The 23,317-nt window shown below is 54.4% G+C and overlaps 10 protein-coding genes across 10 annotated transcripts; 4 read left to right on the top strand and 6 right to left on the bottom strand.

The window, feature by feature from the left end:
* Positions 1–341: 341 nt before the first annotated feature.
* Positions 342–4,905, top strand: HER10_EVM0003234 (tetratricopeptide). Its single transcript, XM_035472918.1, has 2 exons — positions 342–663; positions 726–4,905. The coding sequence occupies exons 1-2, from the start codon at positions 545–547 to the stop codon at positions 4,846–4,848; spliced, it is 4,242 nt and encodes a 1,413-aa protein (XP_035327778.1). The 5' UTR covers positions 342–544; the 3' UTR covers positions 4,849–4,905.
* Positions 4,906–5,055: 150 nt separating this feature from the next.
* Positions 5,056–5,932, bottom strand: HER10_EVM0011598 (RecQ mediated genome instability protein Rmi1). Its single transcript, XM_035481026.1, has one exon. It carries the CDS (start codon positions 5,858–5,860, stop codon positions 5,114–5,116), a length of 747 nt encoding a protein of 248 aa, XP_035328534.1. The 5' UTR covers positions 5,861–5,932; the 3' UTR covers positions 5,056–5,113.
* A 237-nt stretch (positions 5,933–6,169) lies between these two features.
* On the top strand, positions 6,170–7,406 carry HER10_EVM0008895 (uncharacterized protein; the record flags this gene model as incomplete). The annotated part of the gene is made up of 2 exons (XM_035478402.1): positions 6,170–6,844; positions 6,993–7,406. Exons 1-2 carry the CDS (start codon positions 6,323–6,325, stop codon positions 7,404–7,406), a joined length of 936 nt encoding a protein of 311 aa, XP_035328297.1. The 5' UTR covers positions 6,170–6,322.
* A 344-nt stretch (positions 7,407–7,750) lies between these two features.
* HER10_EVM0007690 (uncharacterized protein) lies at positions 7,751–9,220 on the bottom strand. The gene is made up of 3 exons (XM_035477237.1): positions 8,811–9,220; positions 8,572–8,747; positions 7,751–8,506 (listed from the first exon to the last, which is right to left on the bottom strand). The coding sequence occupies exons 1-3, from the start codon at positions 9,050–9,052 to the stop codon at positions 7,833–7,835; spliced, it is 1,092 nt and encodes a 363-aa protein (XP_035328199.1). The 5' UTR covers positions 9,053–9,220; the 3' UTR covers positions 7,751–7,832.
* Positions 9,221–11,194: 1,974 nt separating this feature from the next.
* On the top strand, positions 11,195–11,721 carry HER10_EVM0013221 (BolA-like protein; the record flags this gene model as incomplete). The annotated part of the gene is made up of 2 exons (XM_035482585.1): positions 11,195–11,282; positions 11,477–11,721. The coding sequence occupies 2 exons, from the start codon at positions 11,195–11,197 to the stop codon at positions 11,719–11,721; spliced, it is 333 nt and encodes a 110-aa protein (XP_035328681.1).
* A 535-nt stretch (positions 11,722–12,256) lies between these two features.
* On the bottom strand, positions 12,257–14,624 carry HER10_EVM0006753 (uncharacterized protein; the record flags this gene model as incomplete). The annotated part of the gene is made up of 3 exons (XM_035476330.1): positions 12,257–13,066; positions 13,116–14,322; positions 14,395–14,624. 3 exons carry the CDS (start codon positions 14,622–14,624, stop codon positions 12,257–12,259), a joined length of 2,247 nt encoding a protein of 748 aa, XP_035328123.1.
* A 1,522-nt stretch (positions 14,625–16,146) lies between these two features.
* HER10_EVM0012568 (cupin domain protein) lies at positions 16,147–16,894 on the bottom strand (the record flags this gene model as incomplete). The annotated part of the gene is made up of 3 exons (XM_035481961.1): positions 16,147–16,547; positions 16,600–16,657; positions 16,730–16,894. 3 exons carry the CDS (start codon positions 16,892–16,894, stop codon positions 16,147–16,149), a joined length of 624 nt encoding a protein of 207 aa, XP_035328620.1.
* A 313-nt stretch (positions 16,895–17,207) lies between these two features.
* On the bottom strand, positions 17,208–20,158 carry HER10_EVM0008632 (DNA ligase I). Its single transcript, XM_035478147.1, has 2 exons — positions 18,942–20,158; positions 17,208–18,889 (listed from the first exon to the last, which is right to left on the bottom strand). The coding sequence occupies exons 1-2, from the start codon at positions 19,968–19,970 to the stop codon at positions 17,297–17,299; spliced, it is 2,622 nt and encodes an 873-aa protein (XP_035328280.1). The 5' UTR covers positions 19,971–20,158; the 3' UTR covers positions 17,208–17,296.
* Positions 20,159–20,424: 266 nt separating this feature from the next.
* Positions 20,425–22,380, top strand: HER10_EVM0004043 (eukaryotic translation initiation factor 3 subunit K). Its single transcript, XM_035473701.1, has 2 exons — positions 20,425–20,711; positions 21,011–22,380. Exons 1-2 carry the CDS (start codon positions 20,545–20,547, stop codon positions 21,543–21,545), a joined length of 702 nt encoding a protein of 233 aa, XP_035327852.1. The 5' UTR covers positions 20,425–20,544; the 3' UTR covers positions 21,546–22,380.
* HER10_EVM0008244 (uncharacterized protein) lies at positions 21,895–23,224 on the bottom strand (the record flags this gene model as incomplete). The annotated part of the gene is made up of 2 exons (XM_035477774.1): positions 21,895–23,028; positions 23,108–23,224. The coding sequence occupies 2 exons, from the start codon at positions 23,222–23,224 to the stop codon at positions 21,895–21,897; spliced, it is 1,251 nt and encodes a 416-aa protein (XP_035328245.1).
* Between the last annotated feature and the right edge of the window lie 93 nt (positions 23,225–23,317).

Raw genomic sequence — 23,317 nt, 5'->3', positions numbered from 1 at the left:
GACGGAGCGACTGTTCTATTATGCTTGAAGTCGCTGATTGTTGTTGTTATTTTGCTTCTTCTTTTTGATTAAGTACTATAACATTTTCACTGTCCGTCGTAGTCAGGGTGGTACGTTGAGGTAAGTAAGGTACCTACGTATTCATAGGGAGGTAAGGTGGATTGGAATTCCTTATCTTATCGTGTAGTGGTGATGCACCTTACTTTGGGGAGCTGCTATGCTCAAAGCGGGGCATGATGTAATAAGGGAGGTGTTGATGGTGGGGCACTGCCCTCTGTAGCGCTCACCACCAGCTCATGCCTCACTGAGCCTCTCATGCGAGGGTTTACTGCAAGAGAAGGCACCAACGAGGATCTCACTTCATTCGCCAACACACACCGGGGTTGGGTCAACAAACTGTAAACCTCGCATATCTGTTCTCGGCCTCTTATTTTTCTTTGCTTTTTTTCTTTCTCTCACTCACGGCCTTCCAGCACCAAGGTGATGCCCCACCTTTGAGAGAATACCTCACGTTCATGATTCACAACTTCTGTCACTAGCCACGATGTCCGGGGCCAAGGCTGTGCTGAAGGCCATTGGCGACTCCGTAAAGCAGCAAAAATGGGATGATGCTATTCAGAAGGCGACTGACTTTCTTGAGCGGGAGCCAAAGAACTACCAAGCGTAAGGGCTCATTGGATTTCCTGCGTCTCTACACCGAAGGCAGCTGCTGACACTGCTCGCAGGACCATCTTCCTCGCTTTTGCCCTCGACAAGAAGAGCCGCGTCGATGACGCAGAGAAGGCTTACAAGTCCGCGGCTTCACTACGACCAAAGGACAGCCAGGCGTGGCAAGGTCTCATCAAGCTCTACGAGAAGCAGGACCGCAAACGCTTAGCCGCCTACCAGCAAGCTGCCATCAGCTTGGCTGAGATTTACCGAGATGCAGAAGACATGTACAAGTGCCAAGATGTCATTGATAAGTTCATTGACTTTGCGAGATCTCAAGGGGATACTCCGCAATACATCGAAGCTCTCAGTGTCATCCTGCCCGGGAGCCCGATTTACCCTGCTCTCGAGGGTCGCGTTCCGCACCCGGCCAAAACCTACGAGACCATGGCGCAGATGATCGAGACGGACGAGAAGAAGCGCATAAACACACTCATTGGCGAACGGCGGACAAGGATCGGCGCGCGGCTGACTGAGGTCACTCTCGAGGTCAAGCGTGAAGTCATAGCTCAGAGCAAGCTTGAGTTCGTCTACCACCAGCTGATCAACTGGACGAACGATGATGATCTCCGGCGGAAATATGAAGAGAAGCTTCTCCAGTACTGCTACGACCGTCTCCTGGTCGCGCCACACGGTCCGGAAAAGGGCCAGGCTCTTCAAGCTGTCCTGAAACTGGCGCTTGACATGGTCATCATCAAGCACCCCTTCCGGCTTGCCTGGGAGATTGCCATTGACTACAAGGACGCAAAGGAGATCAAGGAATGGGACGTCAATATGCTGAGAGACTATTGCTCATTCTTCCCCGAGACCGATCTCTACAAAGTCATCACGGGCTTTCTTACCAGTAGCATCTCTCCCTTCCCTAAGCCAACACCGGCGGCTCTCGAAGCAGAGGAGACCGAGGAAGAGAGCGAGGACGACGAGGGAGGCGGCGTTTCCATGGTGCCGCTCACGGAACAGGATAGAATCCTTATGATGACTGAGGGCATCACTACGTCAAACTCACTGTTCGCTCACCGATTGATGGGAGAGTACTACCAGCATTTGGAGGAACACGAAACGACGGTGGAACTGATGCGCAAGTCGATGGGACACATCAAAACGGAGAGAAATAAGACTGGCATGTCGTTCCAGAATACCCACGATGCCTTTTCTTTGTACCTTGCAACAGGTTTGGTGTTCTTCCAGTCGCCTAGACATCACACTGAGGCAAAGTCACTGTTTGAGGGGGTTCTATCACATGATCCGTCGTCAACTCCAGCCTTAATTGGAGTCGGTCTCATCTATGAAGAAGAGGAGGACTACGAGGACGCCATAGATTTCTTTGGGCGTGCTCTGGAGAGAGATCCCTCTAACCTGCGGGTCAAGACCGAATCTGCCTGGGTCCAGGCGCTCAAAGGAGACTTTGAGACTGCAAAGGCGCAGCTGGAGGATTCGCTGCCCCTCATCGAGGAGATGCCTACGCCTTCGAAGGAGCTTCTCGCGCAGACACAGTACCGACTAGGTTCATGCATCTGGAACATTGACACGTCAAAGGCAGCACGCAAAAGTCGCACCGGCGCTTACTTGTACTTCTTGGACGCCTTAAAGAACAACCTCAACTTTGCGCCAGCCTACACAAGTCTCGGTGTCTACTACGCCGACTACGCCAAAGACAAGAAGAGGGCCAGACGCTGCTTTCAGAAGGCTGTAGAGCTCTCTGCTTCCGAGGTCGAAGCTGCCAAGCGTCTTGCCGAGTCCTTTGCCGACGAAGGCGATTGGGACAGAGTCGAGCTTGTGGCGCAGCGTGTGGTTGACTCTGGAAAGGTCAAGCCGCCCCCGGGCTCCAAGAGGAAGGGCATCAGTTGGCCTTTCTCTGCCCTCGGTGTTGCAGAGCTGAACAAGCAGGATTTCCACAAGTCGATCGTGTCTTTCCAGTCTGCACTGAGAATCCACCCAGAGGACTACCACTCGTGGGTTGGCCTGGGCGAAAGCTACTACTCTTCCGGCCGATACATCGCAGCCACCAAGGCGATCCTCAACGCCCAGAAGCTGGAGGAGACTGCGCCTGCCGAGAATCTGGGCGACACTTGGTTCACCAAGTACATGCTTGCTAATGTCAAGCGTGAGCTGGCTGAATTCGATGAGGCCGTTGCTCTGTACCAGGATGTCATTGAGGGCCGCCCTGATGAGGACGGAGTCGCCATTGCCCTGATACAGACCATGGTTGACAGTGCTCTCGACAGTGTAGAAAAGGGCCTTTTTGGCAAGGCGGTGCACCTGGCCATCGACACGATAGACTTTGCGTCCAAGGCCGCTGCTAGCGTCACTGAGACCTTCAACTTCTGGAAGTCGCTCGCGGATGCTTGTTCCGTCTTCTCTGCGGTACAAAGCCGAGCGGTTGACTTCCCCGCAGATGTGATCATGACGCTCATCGACAGTGGCGATAAGGAGGCATACGACCTCTTTTCCGAAGTGGATAACGTTGGGACTGGTGTCATCTCGGCAAAGGGCTTGTTTTCTGAAGACGAGAGACTTGGTGTTGATCTGACAAGATGCATCCACGCAACTATCTTATGCCATAAACGGGCAATCCACGTCTCTGCAAACGACTTGCACGCCCAAGCAGTTGCATATTACAACCTTGGCTGGGCCGAGCACCGGGCTCACATTTGCCTGCCCTCGAGTATCAGGAAGAAGTCGAGCGTTTACTTGAAGACGGCCATGAAATGCTTCAAGCGAGCCATTGAGCTGGAAGCCGGCAACTCTGATTTCTGGAACTCTTTGGGTGTCGTCACGAGCGAGATCAACCCGGCCGTCTCGCAGCACTCGTTCGTTCGCAGCTTACACCTAAACGAGAGAAGCCCGGCAGCCTGGACCAATCTCGGCACCCTCGCCCTTCTCCAAAACGACGTGCAGCTCGCGAACGAAGCCTTTAACCGGGCGCAGTCAACTGATCCCGACTACGCGCACGCGTGGCTCGGCCAGGGCTTCGTGGCACTCTTGTACGGAAAGGTGAAGGAGGCCAGAGGCCTGTTCACGCACGCCATGGAGATCGCCGAGGCGTCCTCAGTGCTTACGAGACGTCAATACTCGGTGGCCGTGTTCGACTTCATCCTCGGCACGGCGTCCGCCAACATCGCCTCCCTGATTCAGCCCATCTTCGCCCTCGGCCAGCTCAACAGCCTGAAGCCGCAGGACCTCGCGTACGGACACCTGTCGGCCATGTTCCTTGAGCGGACCCACGACACGGGCAAGGCGGTGGAGACGTTGGAGAAGATCTGCGGCATTCTCGAGTCCGACTACGAGGTCACTGAATCTCCGCAGTCCCTCGCGCACTTCGCGCTGGCCAAGACCGACCTGGCGCGGTCCTACCTCGCCGCTGGCGCGTTCGAGCAGGCTATCGAGTGCGGCGAGATGGCCATCCAGCTGAGCGCCGACGAGTCCGACAACGAGCTGAGCAGGGAAGAGCGCAAGAAGGCGCGTCTCTCAGCGCACTTGACCGTCGGGCTAGCGCAGTACTACAGTGAGGACGTCAACGAGGCGCTCCTGTGCTTCGAGTCGGCGCTCGAGGAGTCCGACAACAACCCCGATGCGGTCTGTCTCCTCGCACAGGTGCTCTGGGCCACGGGTGCCGATGATTCTCGCGAAAAGGCCCGCGGCGCGCTGTTCGAGGTCATTGAGAAGCAGCCCGACCACGTCCAATCCGTCCTCCTACTCGGCGTCATCGCCATCCTCGACAACGACGAGGAGTCGGTCGAGGCCGTCGTGTCGGAGCTGCAGGGGCTGCGGACGAGCCACAATGTCGGGGACGCGGAGCAGTCGCAGATTGGCGAGGTGCTCAACGCTATCGCGAAGCTCGGGGATTCGAGCACGGAGGAAGATGTCATGACGCAGATCCAGACGGATATCATGCTTTATCCTCACCTGCCTCACGGCTGGTCGAACCTGGCCGAGTTTAGCGGGGAGCAGCATGCTGCGGCGATGGCGTTGACGGTGGCTAAGAAGGCAGCGCCGCCTAGGGGTGCGCTTGAGGCGGAGAGTTTGGCAAAGGCGTATGCTGGGACGGGAGTCGCGGCGGATGCGCAGACGGCCATCTTCTTGGCTCCTTGGAAGCCTGATGGTTGGAACTCTCTGCGGGAGGCTGTTTACGGCAATTAGGCAGACGAATGTGCTGATATCACCGATGCTGTCGAGTTGAATAGGATAAGGAGAAAGGTTCACATACAGGGTCAATTTTGACCACATATGGATCAAAAACAGCTCTTCAAGAGACCTATGAAAGTCGGCTGCAAGCTAGCTTACGAACAAAAATCAGAATAAAGGAAAATTTGTGTTGCCCGGTTTCCCATCAGCAAACAAAGCAAGGGGGTATCAATGCCAAACTCCAAGTGATGCCACACTCACACCGTTCCCTCGAGCCATATCACCTCTCTGCTTCAACGGCCTCCTTTAACCTCGCCATCCGCCCCTCGATCCAAGCCTTTTGCCACGCATCGACCTTGCCCCCAAGCATCACGCACTTATCCGGCTCCAGCAACATAGTGCCCCTCGCCACGACAGTCCCCTTCTTGAGCACAATCTTTTCGCCGATATTCGTGCTCCCGATCCCAATCTTGTCTATCCGTCTGAGCTCCAGCACGTAAATCTTGTTGCCCTTGAAGTCTTGCAATACCAGCCTGTGGGTAGCGTTCCGTCTCTGCTGCTGTTGCGGTTGTGTGGCTCTACTACCCGCCCCAACAGCAGCAGCACCGCCGCCGCCACCGCCGCCCTCGTCGATATTATCATACTCGGGCTCCTCAGTCGCAGCAGCGAGTCTAACGACCCTCCGCCCCGTCGTCTGCTCCCCCCTCGCGACGGCCTCGAGCTCCTCAACCTGCTCCCAGCGCGAGAGGCTCAGGTTCTCGACGTCGAGGACTTGGCAGGGGACGTCTTGCTGCAGGACCAATTCAGGCAGCTCGGGATTCGTGGTGGGAAAGCTCGCGGTGGCGGAGGGGTCGAGGAGGCCCGGCGTCGTGAGGTCCGAGGCGAGGAGGCGGGCTTTGGCGGTCGCGATGAGCGAGGGGAGAGGAGGGGTCGGAATGCGCGAGGTCAGGTTTGTGGTCCAGGGGAGGGAAGGGGTTGGGAAAGATTGGGTTTGGAGGGCGGAGCGGATTTTTGATGTGTAGTCCATGTTATTTTTCGTGTGCCGGTTCAGGTTTGGTGAGTGTCTACATCCTGAGCCTTTCGAGAGGGAAGTTTTGTTGTTTGCTTTCGAATGAGTTTAGGTTGGAGATGGAGAAGAATAAAGCTTCGGTGGGGTAAGCTACCCCAAAATCTCTAAAACCCTGGGCGCGCGCCCCCCACTGCAGATCCTGGACATTTAGCATGTGTCAATTAGCGCAGCCTCGCTGTGCAGCTGAAGTTCAGGGGCCGCACCGGCACCCCACAGGAGCTCTGTCGCCGACCTATCGCCTGCATCCCCGTCGTCCTCTCATGGTCAGCCTCGCTTCCTTCGATCTGTCACTACCATCCAACTCTACGCAAAAACCTAGAGCACCTAGAACACCTCCGATCAGACCCTCAATTGGCATCCTCTCCATCCTACAACGATTGAAAGAAGGCCCCTTGCGCAAGGCCGTCAACTCCCACCAAGATGTCCACAATCGCATCGCCCCGCGAACCGCCAGCCCTCACCCGCCGCGTCTCAGCACAACCACACACCCCGACATCCTCAACCAGACCCTCCCTCGACACCCCCCGCTCCCTCACAAGCTCCCCGAACCCAGGCTCTTCCGCGACCTTCGGCAACGGGACCGGTCCCGGGGGCGCCGCGCCAGCGCCCTCCAAGCGCGCGAACCGAGCCGCCCTCCGCGAGTACTACAACCTCAAGAAGGCTGCCGCAGCCGGCGGGAACGGCACGCCCCCCTCGCTAGAAATCACAGAAGACCACGAGCGCCACGCGGAGCACTCCGAGGTCCCGCCCAGCGAGCTCGACAGCCCGTCGTTTGACGCCGAGGCGTACGTGCGCAAGGCGCTGGCGGAGAACACGCTCGACGATTTGTTGAGGGTGTATACCCGCGTGCTGGGCGAGATCCGGGCGCTGGACGCGGAGAAGAAGGCGCTGGTGTATGATAATTACTCCAAGCTTATATCCGCGACGGAGACGATTCGCAAGGTAAGCAAGAGGACAGAATCTCATTTTTAAATCTTTGGCTATTTCAAGGATCCCAGAGAGAGTCGAATTCCCAAGCGAAATACAGACAAGAAATGATCATAAAGAACGATAAAAGCTAAAAGGAGCCCTTGGGGACGTTTTAAAACAGATGCGCGCAAATATGGACCCCCTGAACCCCATGGCCTCGACCCTCGACCCCGCGATCGCGGGCATCTACGCTCAGGCGAGCTCGATCCGCGAGGCGCTGCGCAAGACGGTTGCGCCGCCGGCGTCAAAGGAGCGCGAGGATGAGGCGGCGGCGGCGACGCGGAGGAGGACGCGGGAACTCGCGAGGGAGGTGCTGGGAACGCCTGAGAAGCTGCGAAGGCTCGTGAAGGAGGGCAAGGTCGAGGAGGCGAGGCGGGCGTGGGAGATGCCGCGGCGGCTGCTTGAGGTTTGGAAGGAAAAGGGCGTCGGTGGGAAGGATGTTGCTGAGTGTCTTGAAGAGGGCGACGCGGCGTTGAGGGTTGGTGGCTCTGGAGAGAGCAGTGTGCGGGCTTCGAAGGATAGCGTGAGATCCTGAGATCTCTTGTTCTTGGTGTTGTTGTTTTTGAGCTTTGCGAGCATAGCGATGGAGTTACTTGGTGTTTGGGCTCGGCGCAACTTTTGTGTTTTGGAGCAAAAGAGACAGATTCGTCGGATAGAATTGGACAAAAATCACAGATTTCACACGTTTGCGCCATGTAACAGCATTCTCACGGACCAAGTCAAATCATCATTCGCGCAGGTACAGTAAACTCATTTTCATGTAGGACGCTTAGAAAAGTCTCGTCCATGGTAAGAGCGTAGACTCTGGGACTCGAATCGTTCGAAAGGAAGGCAATGTCGTCAGCCATCTACAGATGGTTTCTTCGAGCTTGTCTTTGGCCCCAATTGTGAGCTCAATTCTCTCCTAACCTTTAAAGGACATCGCTTGTTTTTCCCTTCAACGTTCAATCCGCAAATGAACTTACAGCTCGGAAACGTCCACAATGTCAAACGGATCCCGGTCAGCCGTGCTGACGAGGACCTGCACATCATGCGCCTGCTGCTTCAGCTCTCCCTCCAACAGTGGCTTCATCACCTCGGTAAGGTACCCCCTCTCCGAGTTGCTGTGGAACACAGTGACAACCGTCTTGCCCTCCTGCACAGCCTTGAGCGCATTGTGGTGGCTCATCTCGCCAGTGACAACCACGTCCGCGGCCGCGCTCTTCACAACGTCCCACCCGCTGCCCGCGCACACGGCCACGGCGCCCACGCGCACCGTCGAGATGGCCGACGGGTCCGGCGAGGCGACCATGACGCGGCGCATGCCTACGCGGGAGGCCACGCGCCGGATGATGTCAGCGAGGGACTCGGGCTGACGGAAGGTGCAGAGGAGGCCGTAGCCTGAGCCCTCGAAGCCGGCGGGGGGCGAGGCGTGAGGGGTGATGACGGTGCGGTCGGAGGGGGCCGCGGTCGAGGAGGAGGAGGCGGGACCGCCGGAGACGATGTCGCCTAGCCAGGTGTTGAGACCGTTGGGGGCGGCGTCAACTGCGGTGTGGGGGCAGTAGACTGCGATTCCGTTGGAGGCGAGGAGCAGGAGAGTTGCTTGCTGAGGGTCTTTCGTTGTGATAGACTTAAGGCCGGAGAAGATGAAGGGGTCTAGAGAGGTTGTCAGATGATGGAGGGGAAGGCGGGTTATCAGTCAGTTCGGGGGCGAAACTTACGATAGCTCACGATGACGCTCGCTTTCTTTTGAACTGCCTCTTCGGCGACGGCGTAGGTTAGGTCGTTGGTGAGGAGGACGATTGGGCTTTTGGGCGTGGCGGCTGTGGTGGTCACGATGTTATCCAGAAGAAGACCGACATTGTCCCATCTCCTGTCGGCAATCTCTTCAGGGTAGCTGTGTGAGGCGATTCAGTTATAATTGGTCTGTGTTTGACTGAGAGGTGATGGTGAGACGTACTGCTTGCGCATGGCAGCCACCACTTGGGCGGTGAAGCCTGAAGAGGAGTACTTGTTGCTAGCCGCCATTTTGATATTCGGTGTGGCAAGATGAGTCCGATGAAGGCAGGAGGCTGTCGACAAATGAGAAGCAGAGTTGTGGACTTTCGTGGAGATGTTCAAGGGCTGCAGCCGAAGTGAAGCTGTAGACCCGCAAGACCGTCGACTTATATGCGCTGATGCCCTAGCAAGCTTGGAGCTCATTGACTGGATGGGTGTCCTGAAACCAGTGAGCATAGCTTCTCTTGTAGAGTTCAGATATAGAAGGATCAAACAGACTCTTGGTTCTTTCGAAGTCAATTGACATACAGCACGCTCAAGTTCCTAAATTCTCCAGGCCTTGAATTTGGGTGTCGCGGTATGAGGTAATGCTGTAGAGGGGTTGCAGAGCTCAAGCTTCATTCAAATATCCATTAAATGCATACGAAGATGTCTTCCGCAATTGGTGTTTTGACTGAATGACATAAGCCCCGCAATGACACATACCCCCACTTCCCTCGAAGTCATGCCTTCCCAGTTGCTTCAGTGTTGACCTGCGTGTCGTCAACTAAACCTCCCTCGCTTGACTCTTCTTCCATCAACCTTGAGACAGACCTGTCTTCTATCATCAGCTCAGCCAAGTCTCATCCTCAAGCTTCTATGTCATGCTGAGACTCCACGGCTACCACGGGCCCGCAGGCAGTGGTTGATTGCCTCGGATGGGTACGTGCATGGTGAGGGAGCGAGTAAGTACCCGAAAGCGGAGACCGCCAACCCACTCACGGTACTTGGTGCAAAGTCTTCACTCAAATGTCAACAACCACCAATCCGATATGGTGTAGTGGCCAACATGATGCCCTCTCATCTCCAGTGAGAGGTTAGGCATAGCCCCGAGTTCGATTCTCGGTTTCGGAAATAATTAAATCTTTTGCCATTTTTTGCATGTTTATGATGCATTTGAGTGATGTATTGTTGATATAAATCCCTTCTCTCTCCAAGGGCTGGAATTCAATGCCTATGACATGAAGAGAACTTCGAGATTGGTACTAGTCCCCAAACCTACATTGAAAACCAATGAGGTTAAGAGAGTACTTATATTTATGATTGTAAAGCATGATAGCTATCTATCTATGGTCTTCGCTGAGGGTTCTTTCTCGTGAATGGCTTTCGAAGTAGCTCGAGAGAGAGGGCTTCAACCACAAAAAAGAACTCTCAGATATGATATCCGCTCATGTGTTCCGAGCTAGAGCAGAACCCGACCCAAACTCGCCTTTAAATACTCACTTACTCGCCAAATCTAAGCGCCAGAATCGCACGCTTGTGTAGGCTTGTCGGATCGTGTACATCGTGACAAAGGCGATGATAGTCTCTAATTTCAATAACTATATCTATTTGACTGAACCGGTTTGAACTTGTGGGCAGGGCAACTCGGCGTAATCCTAGGGCGTATAGACAAGTCACTCGTTCTTGTTTGTTTGTAGCGCCTCTAAGAATGTTCGTTCACGAATAGGGGCAGCATGCAGCGGGTTGATCGGCTCCAGGCCATTAGTCCTACGATAGCAGTCTATACTAATAAACCCAGTATTATTTATTGTATCCCATCATGGTGTGAGGTTGAAGTATAAGGGACATCTAGTATTGGCGAGAAGACTGCATCACCTCATTGGTTGTAATCTATCTCAAGTCACAATAAAACGCGAGAAAGAAGAGGCACTGGTGAGCATCAGATTGGCAGAATCACGAACTGGAGATTTACCTATTCGGATCCACAACTCTCGATATCGCATACAATGACCCGCGGACGTGAGTATGAGGACCTGCTCATGGTGCGTGATTCAAAGCTCAAAGTAGCGGTTGATGCGTTGAAGTACTTTATTTATATCAGTAGAGTTCTTTCTTTGCCCGTGGTGAAACTACCGCCATCTCGTTGATCTGAATGCTTGAAATAGCAAGGGACATCAGACGGCGCTTTGCTTCACACGGAAAGGATGCAAAGGAAATCATGAAATCAAACAAGGTCAACAGGTCAATCCAAGTTCAACGCGCTCACATCGAAGAGCCATAGTACAGCAATCCATAGGAAAGCGCAGCATCTCCAACAAGGTCCCCAAGACGAATGGAAGCCACCAAACTTACCTTGGACCCCCAATGACGGAACCACTCCGCCTGACACTTTCAATTAGAACCCCACCATCTAATCAATCTAATCGCCGACCCAAGCCACGCCGCCCACCACAGGAAACCCACCGCAGAACCAAGCACCTCCGATTTTCGACAATCTCCCAACCCAAAGCTGCCACCCCCCCGGAAACCCGATCGTCGCTCCTTTCCCGAGAACCACTAGATAACCTCACAATCACATACGAGATGGCAAACCAAATAACAGAGGCCTCGCTAAAGCAGGCCCTCACCGAGCGCCTGCAGGCAATCCACGTCGAGATCTCGGATATGTCAGGTACGTCTTCGCTCGTTGCCAGCGTGCACTCCTTCAACCGAAAAACCCCCCCACGTCATGCCCCGCCATGTTAGAAATCAATGTACTCGCCGGCGCATGCCATCCGTCGCGCCCAACACACCTTACCTATGCGAAACCACCATGATGCGAAATTCTGGGCTTCCTCCTGATTAATATTTCTACCTTGTAAACAGGCGGCTGCGGACAAGCCTTCACCTCGACAATCGTCTCCCCCGCCTTCGAGAAACAAACCTCCCTCAAGCGCCACCGCCTCGTCAACGCCGCCCTCAAGGACGAGATCGCCCAGATCCACGCCTGGAGCGCAAAGTGCCAGACTCCCGCCGAGTGGGAGCGCGATAGGGCCGCCGCCGGCGGAGGCAGCGACGGCCCGCCGATGGACGGGACTGTCGGCGGCAGGGTGGAGGGTGTTGCACAGTGAAGAAAGAGGGAACATGGGACAAGACACAACGCACTGGAATTGGGGCTGGACTGAACTGGCCGCCCCGGGTGGAGAGAGGGGAGCATGATGCATCATCAGTTGTCACTTCGCGCCGAAGACGGAGATGACTGGGCCGCTTGCGACGACGTCGACATATACACAGGGCGCGATACGTCCCTATACAAGGCGGGAAAAGAGACGCCACGCATGAGACCCAAAAAGGAGAACATGGAGGCATCTTGGGAGGACGGCGCGATAGGTGTTTGATCTAGACACCCCCCTTTTCGAGTATATACATGAGTTTTTTCGCGGAAAGCGCATGAGACCCAAAAGGAGAACATGGAGGCATCTTGGGAGGACGGCGCGATAGGTGTTTGATCTAGACACCCCCCTTTTCGAGTATATACATGAGTTTTTTCGCGGAAAGCAGAAAAGCAGAAGCAGGCTTTTCGTGGCTTCGTTCTTTGTCATTTATCAACCTACTCCTAACAGCATGCCTGGACTCCCCAATGAACCAGCTCCATTAGCAAGAGATCTAGAACAACCCAAGCAAGTCCTCATTCGTCTTCTTCCCGTTTCCTTCACCACCTTGAGGCTGTGCAGGCTGGTGTAATTGCATGCCCGCCGGCAAGGGCTGCCCGGACCCTGTGTTGCCAAAGTCGAGCCCGGCGAAGCCGTTCATCATGTCATTCATGCCGCCACCACCTGCTCCGGGGCTCATCGGGTTGGCCGCCTGCTGTTGCTGCGGCGGAGGAGCGTCAAACAAACCCATCATGTCAGCCATGGCACTCGAGTTACCACCTCCCGCAGGGCTGGCCACTCTGTCTGGGGTGTTGATGTTGCTCTGCTGCTCGGCTGATGCAGGGGCAGCACCGTCAAAGTCGATATCGAGAAGGTTTTCAATGTTGTTTTGTGAGTTGGCGTTGCCGTTGGCCACAGCTGCCACTGACGCAGCAATGGGGTTTTCGGCCGCCTCTTGCCGTTGTTCGCGGATGGCCGCCCGCTGGATCTCGTCTGCTCCATAGCGACCCTTGCCGACGAATGATTCTGGCGGCTTGTGGTACACCGACGCCAGAGTAGAAAGCTCTGCGAGAAGTTGCTCGAGGAGAGCAGGGGGAAGGCTGGTCATTGTTGTGGTAATGGCGGGCTTCTGAGACAGAACAATATTCTTGGCGACATCCAAATCGCCTGACAATAGACGCCAGTAGACGTAAGCTCTGTCTCTGATATCTGGGTTGTCGTTGTCTGTTGTAGCCTGCTGAAGCACCTTTTGGACCAGTCCCTGGTTGCTGCCGGGCTTCTTGAGGAAGAGCTTGACTACAGCAGTCAGGATCTGGAGTTGAGTCTGCTGAAAGTTAGCGGTGTCCTTGAAAATTTGGAATGAATCGACAAACCTGTGTGAACTCCTCCATGAAACCCTCCACGAAACTTTCCAGAATGTCGTCGGCGTTGTTGATCTTCTCAGCGTACTCTCCCACAATCCAAATCAGCGATCCTCTTGCTGTTGGCTCGTCCAGCTCGTCGATATACTTGCAGAGCGTGGGGATGACGCCCTCGTAACCAGGGTATTTGCGAAGAATATCCTTGATAACCACCACAACCTCCTGCACAACGTAGTTGACCTTGGTGGCAATCAAGTCCAACAATGCGTTGACGCACTTTTGACTGGCGCTCTCGAGCTTGATCGCAACCTGGCCAATGGCCTTGACGGCGCGCTTGACAAAGTCCATATCGACCTCCAAAGCGTACTCTTTCAATTCTGCGAGGAGCTGGTCAAAGTTCTTCTCGTTGGCTATCCGAACCATAATCTCGAGCTTCTGAAGTTTGACGTAGGGGGGGTCGTTATATTTGCAGAAGAAGACTCGTAGCTCTTTGCTAAGAATATCGGGCTTGGCCTGCAGAAGGAGGTCAATATTGCGCAGAGCAACATACTGCACCTCAGGTGCAGATGCCACAAGCGTGACAAGGGGCGGCGCCATCTTCTTGAGGTATGATCGCACAAGCTCCGGGCTGACTGCCTTCATGTGGATGAAGACCACCTTCACGGCGGCCAAAACCACACTGGGGTTGACGTGTTGGAACTGTGGCGCAACTCTTTCACAAATGTGCTCAGACTCCTTGGTATCCGCTGCAGGATAGTCGGCCAGTGTGGTCAGAATAGTGACACGACCCCATTCCGTGCACTCGTTGAGAGCCATCAACAGCTTCTTCAGTGTGGCCGGTGTCACTACAAGCGCTCGAGTCTCTGGTGCGGTTTCGGTGATCTCTGAAAGCGCCTGAACCGAGTTTGCGACGACCATAGGATTCGGGTCTCCAATCAGCTCCTGAAGCGATTCTAGGAAACCGTTTTCTATGCACATTGAAGGGTTGAGATCAAACAGCTTGGCGACACAAATAGCAGCCGTCTTTCGAACGTATGGCGACTCGTCTCGTAGTGTCTTCCGCAGCGGCTCTTCCATGTAATCCACCATCTTGTCGACTCTGATACATCCCATCGTTCGAATCGCTAACGCACGGATGAGGGGATTTGGGTCTTCGGAATCTTGTACGAAAGTATTGACGGCAAGAATACAGAGATCTGGATGCGATTTCGCGTAGTTCCTTTTGCATGCTGTCAGTAGTCGCTCTAGACGCCTCGCCTAGGTAGCGAATCGGTTTCGAGTGCAGACTTACATCAAGTATAAGTAAACCAGCTTCTTCTGGTCCAGGTCGCCTGTCGCGATGTTCTTCAGGACATCGGGGAACAAAGCAGACACGTCCTTGCCCAACGTCATCGCCATAATCGTCTTCTGGATGGATTCCTTGCGCTCGTAGGCATATTGAGAGACAAGGCCTGCCCGCAGCTCAAAGGTCTCTCCCTTCCTCGGGACAGCAAAGGCCCCACGAATCCGATTGACCGCCATGGTGTCGGGAGATGCTCGAGGTAGGAGGTATGGTGATTTAGGGTGGGTTGTCGGAGGGAGCTAGAGGCGATCTGGCAGATGAGAGAGATAGCCAGTCCGATCAGGACCTGGACAAGCTCATCCAAAGGTAAAGTCTCGATATTCGACAGCAGTCCGCTTGCTTTTGCTCGTCGTAGGTATCCGGGGGATGCAGTGAATGCACCTCGTCGGTAGTCGCCAAGAGGATGAGGTGGTCGAAGAAGTACCTGGCAGTGGAATGCACCCCTAACCTTAATCCCAGCCTGGCCAGCCTGGCAGCAGTGCTGGGCGCTGCACTGCTCCGATTCGCTAAATGAATGTCGCTTCATCCTCCTTGGCGACTCCACAACGATGCACATGCAACTACCGGGCCTGTCGTTTTATCGGAAACTCTTTTACAGAGGTACAAGGTACCAAGCTCTAAGGCAAGTAAACACTGATGAGCTCATTGCAACATCGCCATTTCCATCTGCTGCCCTTGACCTCACGTTTTGTTATATTTCTCCGGCTCCTCCACGGCATTACGGAGCTTTCATCCCTTTCAGTAAACAAAAGCTACTAAGAAATCCGGCTCAGGCTCGTAATCTGAAACACTGTCAATAATAACAACCACTAAATCACCATGGTAAGCCACTTCCGTTCATCAAGTGAATAACAGGCATCTGATAAGTCTCTCTAAGGCCACATTGCCCAACCTGCGTCGTTTGTTCATCGAGGCAAGAACGGATGATGAAGAGCGGGAAGTGTCTAGGAAGGCAGTGAGTCGGTGTCAAACAGCTCCATGGTGTCCCTAAACTTATCAGTCGTGCAGTTCTACAATGCAGTCCTCTTCATGAGCTCTGTGACTATCTTCAGCTTGATTGCTCAGAGAATGAATGCTGTAAAATGAATCAGCGCAGTCAGTCAATAGTGTTGGTTAGATTGAACCACAGATGCCGAGCTTCTCGACGACTGCCCGCCGCGTTGGGTATCCAGAGGTTCGCAAAGCCTGCTCCGGAGCTTTGCGGTCCAAGTTGATGCGCCCCGCAACAACGCCATCCGTAAGAGATTCACAGGCCGACGAAGAGACTAGTCGTGCGAGACATATCCCGCAGGATGACAGGGAATTCGCGCTTGCAAGGACGAAGTTGAACATATGCGGGTGGCCTCTTCCAACGGCAACTGGGAGAGTGGTGCTCGTTGAGGACAGGGTCAGGCCCTGGTACGGCCGGCCCACGACTTACTGAGACTCATAGCCGTTGCTGGAGCGAGGATACGAGCATGATATCAGATTGATGAGTCACCTGAAGGCACAAAGAATATGTGGAAGATGTGCAAGTGCTACTATAGTCGCAGGCAATGCGATGCGAAAAAGCACCGCGCCAGGCTCCCTGAACACAGGTCAATGATATCAATAACATTATTTGATCCTCTGCTTTGCAGGGGACGGCTGCGGATAATACCCCTGGCCAATACGGAAACGTCCTTCTCCACGTCCATCTCAAGTCGTAACTATACCCCACCATCATAAGTTGCTCTCTTCGAGTGCCTCCCCAACAGACGTGAATATCCCTCTTGAGTTATTCCAAATCCTCACCAGCGGCCCATCAAGCCCGTATAAGGGATCATTGGGCGGTACGGGAACAGCGGAAACCTCTTCTATCAACCCGCTCTTCTCCTCCAACTTCTTCTTGCCGATTTCGTATTTATAATGAGGTGAACCTTTGGGATACACTCCAACGTATCGATACTCGGGCTCTCCATCAACAGGATCCGTTGCTCCCTCCGCCTTTGAGACAGACGCATGCCCCACGCCTGCTGGGACAACGACGACGTCGCCGGCTCGAACTACACATCGAACTCCGCTGCCGAATACATCCGAAACACCTTCACCGAAGACTAGCTCGGAGCTGCCTTGGAAAACGCCTGCTTCACAAGTTAATAGAGATGAATGTTTCAGCGGAGCTAATGGACTTGCCGTAACACTCATGCGTATTCGGATGAAAATGCTTCAAACTGATGGTGCCCCAGGTTCCCTATATGTAGAAGGATCTCTTAGCAAATCCATCGAATGTGTATATGAAGACTTGCTAAATTAGCATTCTTACCTTCTTCTCCCAGCCGTGACGTTGAAGTATTTCTGATGCGCTCTCCTCGTTGAGTGGCTGGAGAACATTACGATATATAAGGACCGGAAGATCATTATTCGGACAATGAGTAGTCCTCTTCAACGGATACGCCTCGGGCTGCGTGACCTTCTCATATGAAGACATTATCTCGCCGGCCCATGCGAGATGGACTCGAAAAGACTCGTTTAATGATTCGCCTTGTTACAGGGTTTTCGCGCCCGAGTATGGCCACGAGCTGCTGGTTATTCTGAAAAAATAATGTTTGTGGTGTATTTGTTGATCTTAACTTCCTGTCCCTGTCAACAACACCTACTCCTCAAACCCCGGATTCTCTGGTCATTTGACGGTGCCAAGCAGCCAGAAAGGCGAAGAGGCAAGCCGCTGGAGTTATCTCCGAACATCACCAGGAGAAGACATCGGCTCCGAGGACCCCTCCATATCGTGCATTCCCGCCGATCCCGTGGCCACTGAAGCACAATGATGTCCTTAACTCTATCGTAACATAAAGCAAGATTGCCGACCAACCCCTCGACTACTGATCTGGTCTTATTCCTCAAATTCGTCCACAACATCGGCCTGTCCTTCCTTCGTCGGCGCCTTCGCCTCCTGCTTCCTCCACAAACCAGCAAGAAACTCATTCGTACTCGCCTCGTCCATGCTCTTGTCCTCGCGCTTCTTCAAAAATCGAGGGAATCGCAGGCTCAAACCTCGCTCGTCGCTGACGAGCCCAATGGCGGCCGTGTACGTCGGACTCAGAGTGATGTCCGCGAACGCCATCTCCCACACCTCCTGAGGCTCGAACCACACGTCAGGCTCGGGACCAGAGTACTCGACAAACGCGGGCTTCTGGGTTCGCGTATTCTGCCGCTCGGCAAGCTCGCCGTCGTCGTAGTGTTCCCTGTTCGCCTTGTAGAAGGCGTCTGTAAAGCCCGACATGCACTTGCACACGACCTCGAGGGCGCCGCTGTCCTCATTGCGGACGGCCATGAGGATCGGCGACCACCATTTGGACTTCCGGCCTTGTCCGTGCCAGGCGGCTACCGGTATCATGTCCAACGTCTCAAAGCTTGAGTTATAGTCCTTCTTGACCTTTAGCCACGAGTCTAGACGTTTATCGGGCTCGTATGTGGCCAGGAGAGGCTTGCGTCTGCCCTTCTTCTTGGGAGCGCCTTCCTCATCTTTGGCGCCTTTACTTCGTGATTTTGACTTTGAAGGCGTTCTGGGTTCCTCGGCAACCTCGCCATCGGCATCCACTGCGCCGTCACTTTGGTAGGGGACATCTGTCAAGTTGTCCAAGATTTTGACCATAATGCCTTCACACTTAATATCGGTTGCCGCCTTGAAAAACTCCAATACGGCATCCGAGTCTTGCGATGTGGCATCCAGGCTCTTCACCCAGGTGAACTGGCGGGGCACTTCGATAAACATGGACCGCAGAAGCTCTCTTCTTTCTCGAAAGGGCCGGTTCAGTAGGGGTTGTCCGTTGAGAAACATGAGGTCAAATGCGAACATGCAAACGTTGACTTGCACGCTGCCGATAGCGACATCCTTCCGCGCGCGGTTGCTCAGCGTCTGGAAGTTCTTCAAATCTCCCGTCTCGCTGTCCACGGCCACCACTTCGCCTTCCATAACAAAGCTGTTGACGCCTTCGCCGCGAACCTTGGGCATCAATGCGACTAAGTCGGGGTACTTGTCCGTCATCAGCTCGAGGTGTCTTGAGAAGATGGAAATCTTGCCGCTTTCATCGCAGTGAATCTGAGCTCTTTGGCCGTCGTACTTGAACTCGCAAGCAAAGTCTCTGCCCTGGAGTTTCGTGAGCATCTCGGAAAGGTCTCTCGTGATGCTTCCCAGCATGGGCCGGAGTGGTATGTGCAGCGTTAAATCACAACGAAGTAATAGCTCGTCGCTGACGCCAATTTCCAACAAGACGGGTACAAGATCGTTGTAGTTGGGGCGCCGCGCGAAGCAGGCCTTTAGTATTTCCTCTGGCCTGCTCCATACTTCAGCGAGCTCTTCCTTCTTTAGTTTTTGGAGGTCCTTGACTGATCGTAGTGGGAACTCAGCCCCTGGGGGTCGGGAAAGGAGGAAGGCTCTTGAAAGAGCAATCAACATGGTGGTTTTGACAGCACCAATACGTAGCTACCGACGTTAGGCATTTGATGATAAAGGCTGTTACAAAATCAAAACCTACATGTTGACACAATGTTCGTACAATGAACCTGCTCTCCTCACCACCGCGGGCATCTTGTAGAAGTCGATCGACGATTCTCTGCTTTGCTTCGCCGCTTCCGTGACCTTGGCTATTAGCAATCTTGACTAGTGACTGGTAGACAGCCTTGATGGTCAAGGGCTTCGGTTTCCGCAGAGTAAAGCTTTGCTTCTTCTTGGCCTCAAATGCAACGTCTCCGGCATCGCCGTGCTTGTCGTAAAGTGTCTTAAGGGAGCGACCGTCTAATCCACACACCTGCTTCAGTGCCTTGGAAATCGCTGACCCTCCCAAACCGAGCTCTAAGGAGATGTAAGGAGGCGAGATGGAATTGGTTGCAAGCCAGACCGCGGGCAGTAGGCTCTCCGGGTCAGCTTCAATCAGTACTCTGATACAGTTGACTAGAGTGTCCACAATCTTAATCCGACTTTGTGTAGCGGATACCAAGATGAAGCATCGGGTGAGGAATGCGTATGAAGCGTGCCCTCCCTCAGCTGCCCATGATTCCTTCAACTGAGGGACAAATTCTGAAGGGTCAAATGTCAGTGGGCTTTGGTCCAGAGGAATGGTTGCTGAAACCGTGTCTTCAGCATTTGCCACGGAAGATAGTGAGAGCGTCTTCGTCTTTGGTGTAACAATTGGCAGAACCGAGGATGTCAGCGACCCTTTCAGTCCAGAATTTGCCTCGATAGGTTCCTCTCCATTAGTCTCATTCGACCGTGAACTTGGGTCCTTTGCTGGTTCGGGACATGGCGTAGATTCTGCTCTTTCATTTTGCACCTCGGCATCCCATTCCGCTTGCAGCTTCCTGGCAAGCTCCTCATCCGTCAACTCCGGCTGCTGGTCGGCGGATCCGGTGCCATTTGGTATAGCTTCAGGAGCAGGTTCCGTTGTGGGTTTCGGTGACGATGTGCCGTTCTGCTTCTGCTTAGAAAAGAAGTATTCCAAACCTCTCGAAGGCACTCCGGTTGACGACTGATCATTCAGTTTCCTCTTTTTACTTGGGCTGGGCATGGCGATGATGATGTTCAATGCAGGAGCTTAGTGCGTGGAAAGCTTCGGATGCTGATTCTAGTGAGAACAGATGCAGGTGAAGCTTCGTTCTATCATCACGAACGGCCCGGTTGAATTTTACTTCTTTTTCTTTCCATCCGCTCAATGTTGTTAGTTCATCACCGAGCTGTCCGCTGAGGGACCTTAGCTCACCCCTGTAACCGTCTCAGTCAATGACGCCGCTGCCTGCGAACCAAACAAGAGGGTACGTGCACCTTCCCAGCCACCCCTGTAGCTTGCTTCCTTAGTCAGCGAAACCCTTGGATCCATCATCTTAGGTAAGGTGTCCTGGTTTACCTACGGTGAAGAAACGGCCACACCTTTCCCCTTGCTCCGGCGCTAAACCTCATTTGACGACCCAAGCGACTTCCACACAACAACACACTCGAACTTTTGGAAATCTTTCGCCAGGGCGGCCTAAGCCCCACCAGCGGCACCGATTTCTTCCTTCCCCTCCACGATACCTCTCCTAACCCGCCGAACCTCGAAAACCACCCTCTCACACCCCCCCACGCCGCACATAAAACCAGCAATCATGTTGAACGGCGAAGATCCGCCCGAGCGGCCCGACTACATTGTCAACATCATCAATGGCCTCGAGCGGTACAACCCCGAGGCTGTCGTCAACCTCGAGTCCTACCTGCAGGAGCAGTGCGAGCAGAAGTACTGCGACTGCAATGCGAACCGGACACTCCTGAAGCTGTGAGTCGCAACCTCCAATATACCTACCCGACCACCGCCACGCGTCTTTTTTTGTACACGTCGGCGGCATCAGACCTCTTTGCTTGGTCTTGCGCCGGTTTATATGATGATCGTGTAAACGTTTCCTATTACCTGACATGCACTGGTTGTTCCGTCATGAACCCCTCAGTCGCAACTGAAGTCAGCACATGGTGTTAACTGAACGATACCGGAACTCAATGTTGAGACATAATTTGGATTCGAGCCTGCATCATCATGGAACTCGACAGCTGACCACTTTGTCTTCTCTCTCCTTCCAGGTACCAGCTCAACCCCGACCGTCTCAAGGATGAGGTCGTCACCAACATCCTCGTCAAGGCCATGACCCAGTTCCCCTCGCCGCAGTTCACCCTCGCCCTGCACCTCATCAACCCCTCCACCATCGCCCAGGGCGAGCTCCACGAGGCCGTCGCCAAGCTGCGCACCCTCAACAGCCAGCTCGAGGGCTCCCAGTACGCTCGCTTCTGGAACACCATTGACGGCGACGACCTCTGCGCCGACCTCATTGCCGACATCTCGGGCTTCGAGGACCTCATCCGCAGCAACATTGCCAACTCGGTCGCGCAGGCCTTCCGTGAGGTCAGCCTGTCCCAGCTCGAGTCCTGGCTCGGTCTCGACGGCGACGCTACCGCAAAGTTCGTCACCGAGGTCGCCGGCTGGACCGTCGGCGACAACGGCGTCGTTACCATCCCCAAGAACGCCGAGAACGAGGCCAAGAAGTCTGAGATCAGGGAGGACGTCAACGTCGACATGTTCTCGAGAATTCTTCGGAGATCATGGGAGGAGACTGCGTAAAAAGAATTGCTTTTTTGAAAAACAAGAAGAGAAACTCGCAGACTTGGGCTTTGGTGTGGGGATGAACAGAAGAAGGGGACGCAAGGGTTGGTATCACAACCCTTGGCTGCTAATAGCTCCGTACATGGAGTTAGGGCTGGAAGAGAGCATGGCGGCAAAAATTACCGGCGTTCACTTTTGACTTTGGAATCGGGGACCATAGAGTATATCCCTGAATATGAGACATGCCACAATGTTTGAAATGTCGTGTAAAACGCTTCTTTTTCTTCTTCTCATTATTTTGATGTGCTGCAAAACTTTTGTCCATGCTTGCCCCCTTTTTATCATCATCGTGTAGCACATAACTTTTTCATCGCTTCGAAAGCTCCTCCCACTGAACACCACACCATTCCTCAAGATACCCAGCCTCACCAACATCAACACCCCGCTGCTGACAATCCGCCTCGCAAACGCCGACAATAATGGTACCCCAGTCCATGCCCTCAAGCGACAGCTCCTCCGCCTCGAGCTCGGTGATGGCATGCGGCGTCATCTGCACCTCAAACACGCGCCTGGCACCACAGTTTCCGCACCGCGTCATGCCACCACCGCCGGCAGCAGCGCCCAGCTTCGCGCCCACGGCGTCCGCCTTGGAGTACAGAAGCGGCGTGCCGTTGAACTCGTAGCGGATACACTGCTCCGGGTTCTGCTCCATGCGGTCCGCAAATTTTTGAAACGCCGCGTCCATGGACGACTCGAAGACGTCCTTCATATCGCCTCCGCCAGAGCTGCCACCGCCCTCGGTGTCCACCTCCATCCGCGCGTTCTGTGGCACGGGCATGGGTTCCGGGTCGAGCGTCTCGAACTCGGCGTCCGCGAGGTAGGAAATCGGGTACGGCTTAGGTAGGGCGTCGGCCGCGGGCCACGGCTCCGGCGGCGGGGGCGGTCCGGACGGCGTTTGCGTGTTGTTGAGGTTCAGAGTCTCAGCAAATGTCTTGGGGAGGGACTCGGCCGGGTCCTTGGCCTCCTCCTTCTTCTGTGTAGGCTCGTCGGCGGCAGCGGGCTTAGAAAACGGGTTCGACGGGGCGGCGGTGCCAAAGGGGCTGCTGCTTGAAGAGGCGCCCGTGCTGAACGGGTTTGCGTTGCCTCCGAATGGGTTCGCCGCACCGGAACCGCCGCCAAAGAGCGCGGTTCCCAGTCCCGAGCTGACGTCTTTCTTGGGCTCTTCCTTCTCCTCCACCTTCTTCTGAGGCTTCGCTTCCGCCTTCTTTGCTGCCGCTGCTTGCGCTTCCTTGGATACCTTGACACCTCTGATGGCGCGGATGCTGCCCTGCTTGCGCCGGCAGGTGGATTTGCGGCAGGCGAAGACGTACAGGCGGCGCTCGTGGCCGGGGAACTTTTCGGGGAGCTCGCCGTTGAGTTGGAGAAGCTGGACCATGATCTCGTTGCACACTTTACAGCGCGCCAGGGCTGCTGAGGCTGGTTGTTCGGGGTTCAACCATTCCTACAAGTGAAAACAACATCAGTCAATCTGGAGGGACCTCTTTTCTGTTTGTCGATGCGCGGCGGCAAAGGGGACTTACTGGTTGACCGCCAAGGCGACTGATGGTGTCATCGTCGGCGTCTTTGCTGGCGTAACCCAGCAGCACGTTGGTCTCGGTGAACTCCTGCTCGGAGGAATCACTGTCGTAATCTGCCATGGTTTCGTAAATCGATATGAACTGCGAAATTGACGGGTTGGGCTGGGTACGTGGGGTCAAGATTTTTTGGCTCTCGAAATATTTCGATGCGGG

This window comes from Colletotrichum scovillei, assembly GCF_011075155.1.
Source record: "Colletotrichum scovillei strain TJNH1 chromosome Unknown Contig00010, whole genome shotgun sequence".
Lineage (NCBI taxonomy): Eukaryota > Fungi > Ascomycota > Sordariomycetes > Glomerellales > Glomerellaceae > Colletotrichum > Colletotrichum scovillei.
This window is presented reverse-complemented; position numbering and strand designations above follow the sequence as displayed.

What these genes read in the sequence shown, in the direction of transcription:
- HER10_EVM0003234 (XM_035472918.1), top strand. Translation starts at nt 545, where the DNA reads ATGTCCGGGGCCAAGGCTGTGCTGAAGGCCATTGGCGACTCCGTAAAG. An exon ending in GAGCCAAAGAACTACCAAGC is followed by an intron (nt 664 to 725) that starts GTAAGGGCTCAT and finishes CACTGCTCGCAG; the next exon opens with GACCATCTTCCTCGCTTTTG.
- HER10_EVM0011598 (XM_035481026.1), bottom strand. Translation starts at nt 5,860, where the DNA reads ATGGACTACACATCAAAAATCCGCTCCGCCCTCCAAACCCAATCTTTC.
- HER10_EVM0007690 (XM_035477237.1), bottom strand. Translation starts at nt 9,052, where the DNA reads ATGAGCTCCAAGCTTGCTAGGGCATCAGCGCATATAAGTCGACGGTCT. An exon ending in GTGGCTGCCATGCGCAAGCA is followed by an intron (nt 8,748 to 8,810) that starts GTACGTCTCACC and finishes CGCCTCACACAG; the next exon opens with CTACCCTGAAGAGATTGCCG. An exon ending in GAGCGTCATCGTGAGCTATC is followed by an intron (nt 8,507 to 8,571) that starts GTAAGTTTCGCC and finishes CAACCTCTCTAG; the next exon opens with ACCCCTTCATCTTCTCCGGC.
- HER10_EVM0008632 (XM_035478147.1), bottom strand. Translation starts at nt 19,970, where the DNA reads ATGCCCAGCCCAAGTAAAAAGAGGAAACTGAATGATCAGTCGTCAACC. An exon ending in TACGAACATTGTGTCAACAT is followed by an intron (nt 18,890 to 18,941) that starts GTAGGTTTTGAT and finishes TAACGTCGGTAG; the next exon opens with CTACGTATTGGTGCTGTCAA.
- HER10_EVM0004043 (XM_035473701.1), top strand. Translation starts at nt 20,545, where the DNA reads ATGTTGAACGGCGAAGATCCGCCCGAGCGGCCCGACTACATTGTCAAC. An exon ending in AACCGGACACTCCTGAAGCT is followed by an intron (nt 20,712 to 21,010) that starts GTGAGTCGCAAC and finishes CTCTCCTTCCAG; the next exon opens with GTACCAGCTCAACCCCGACC.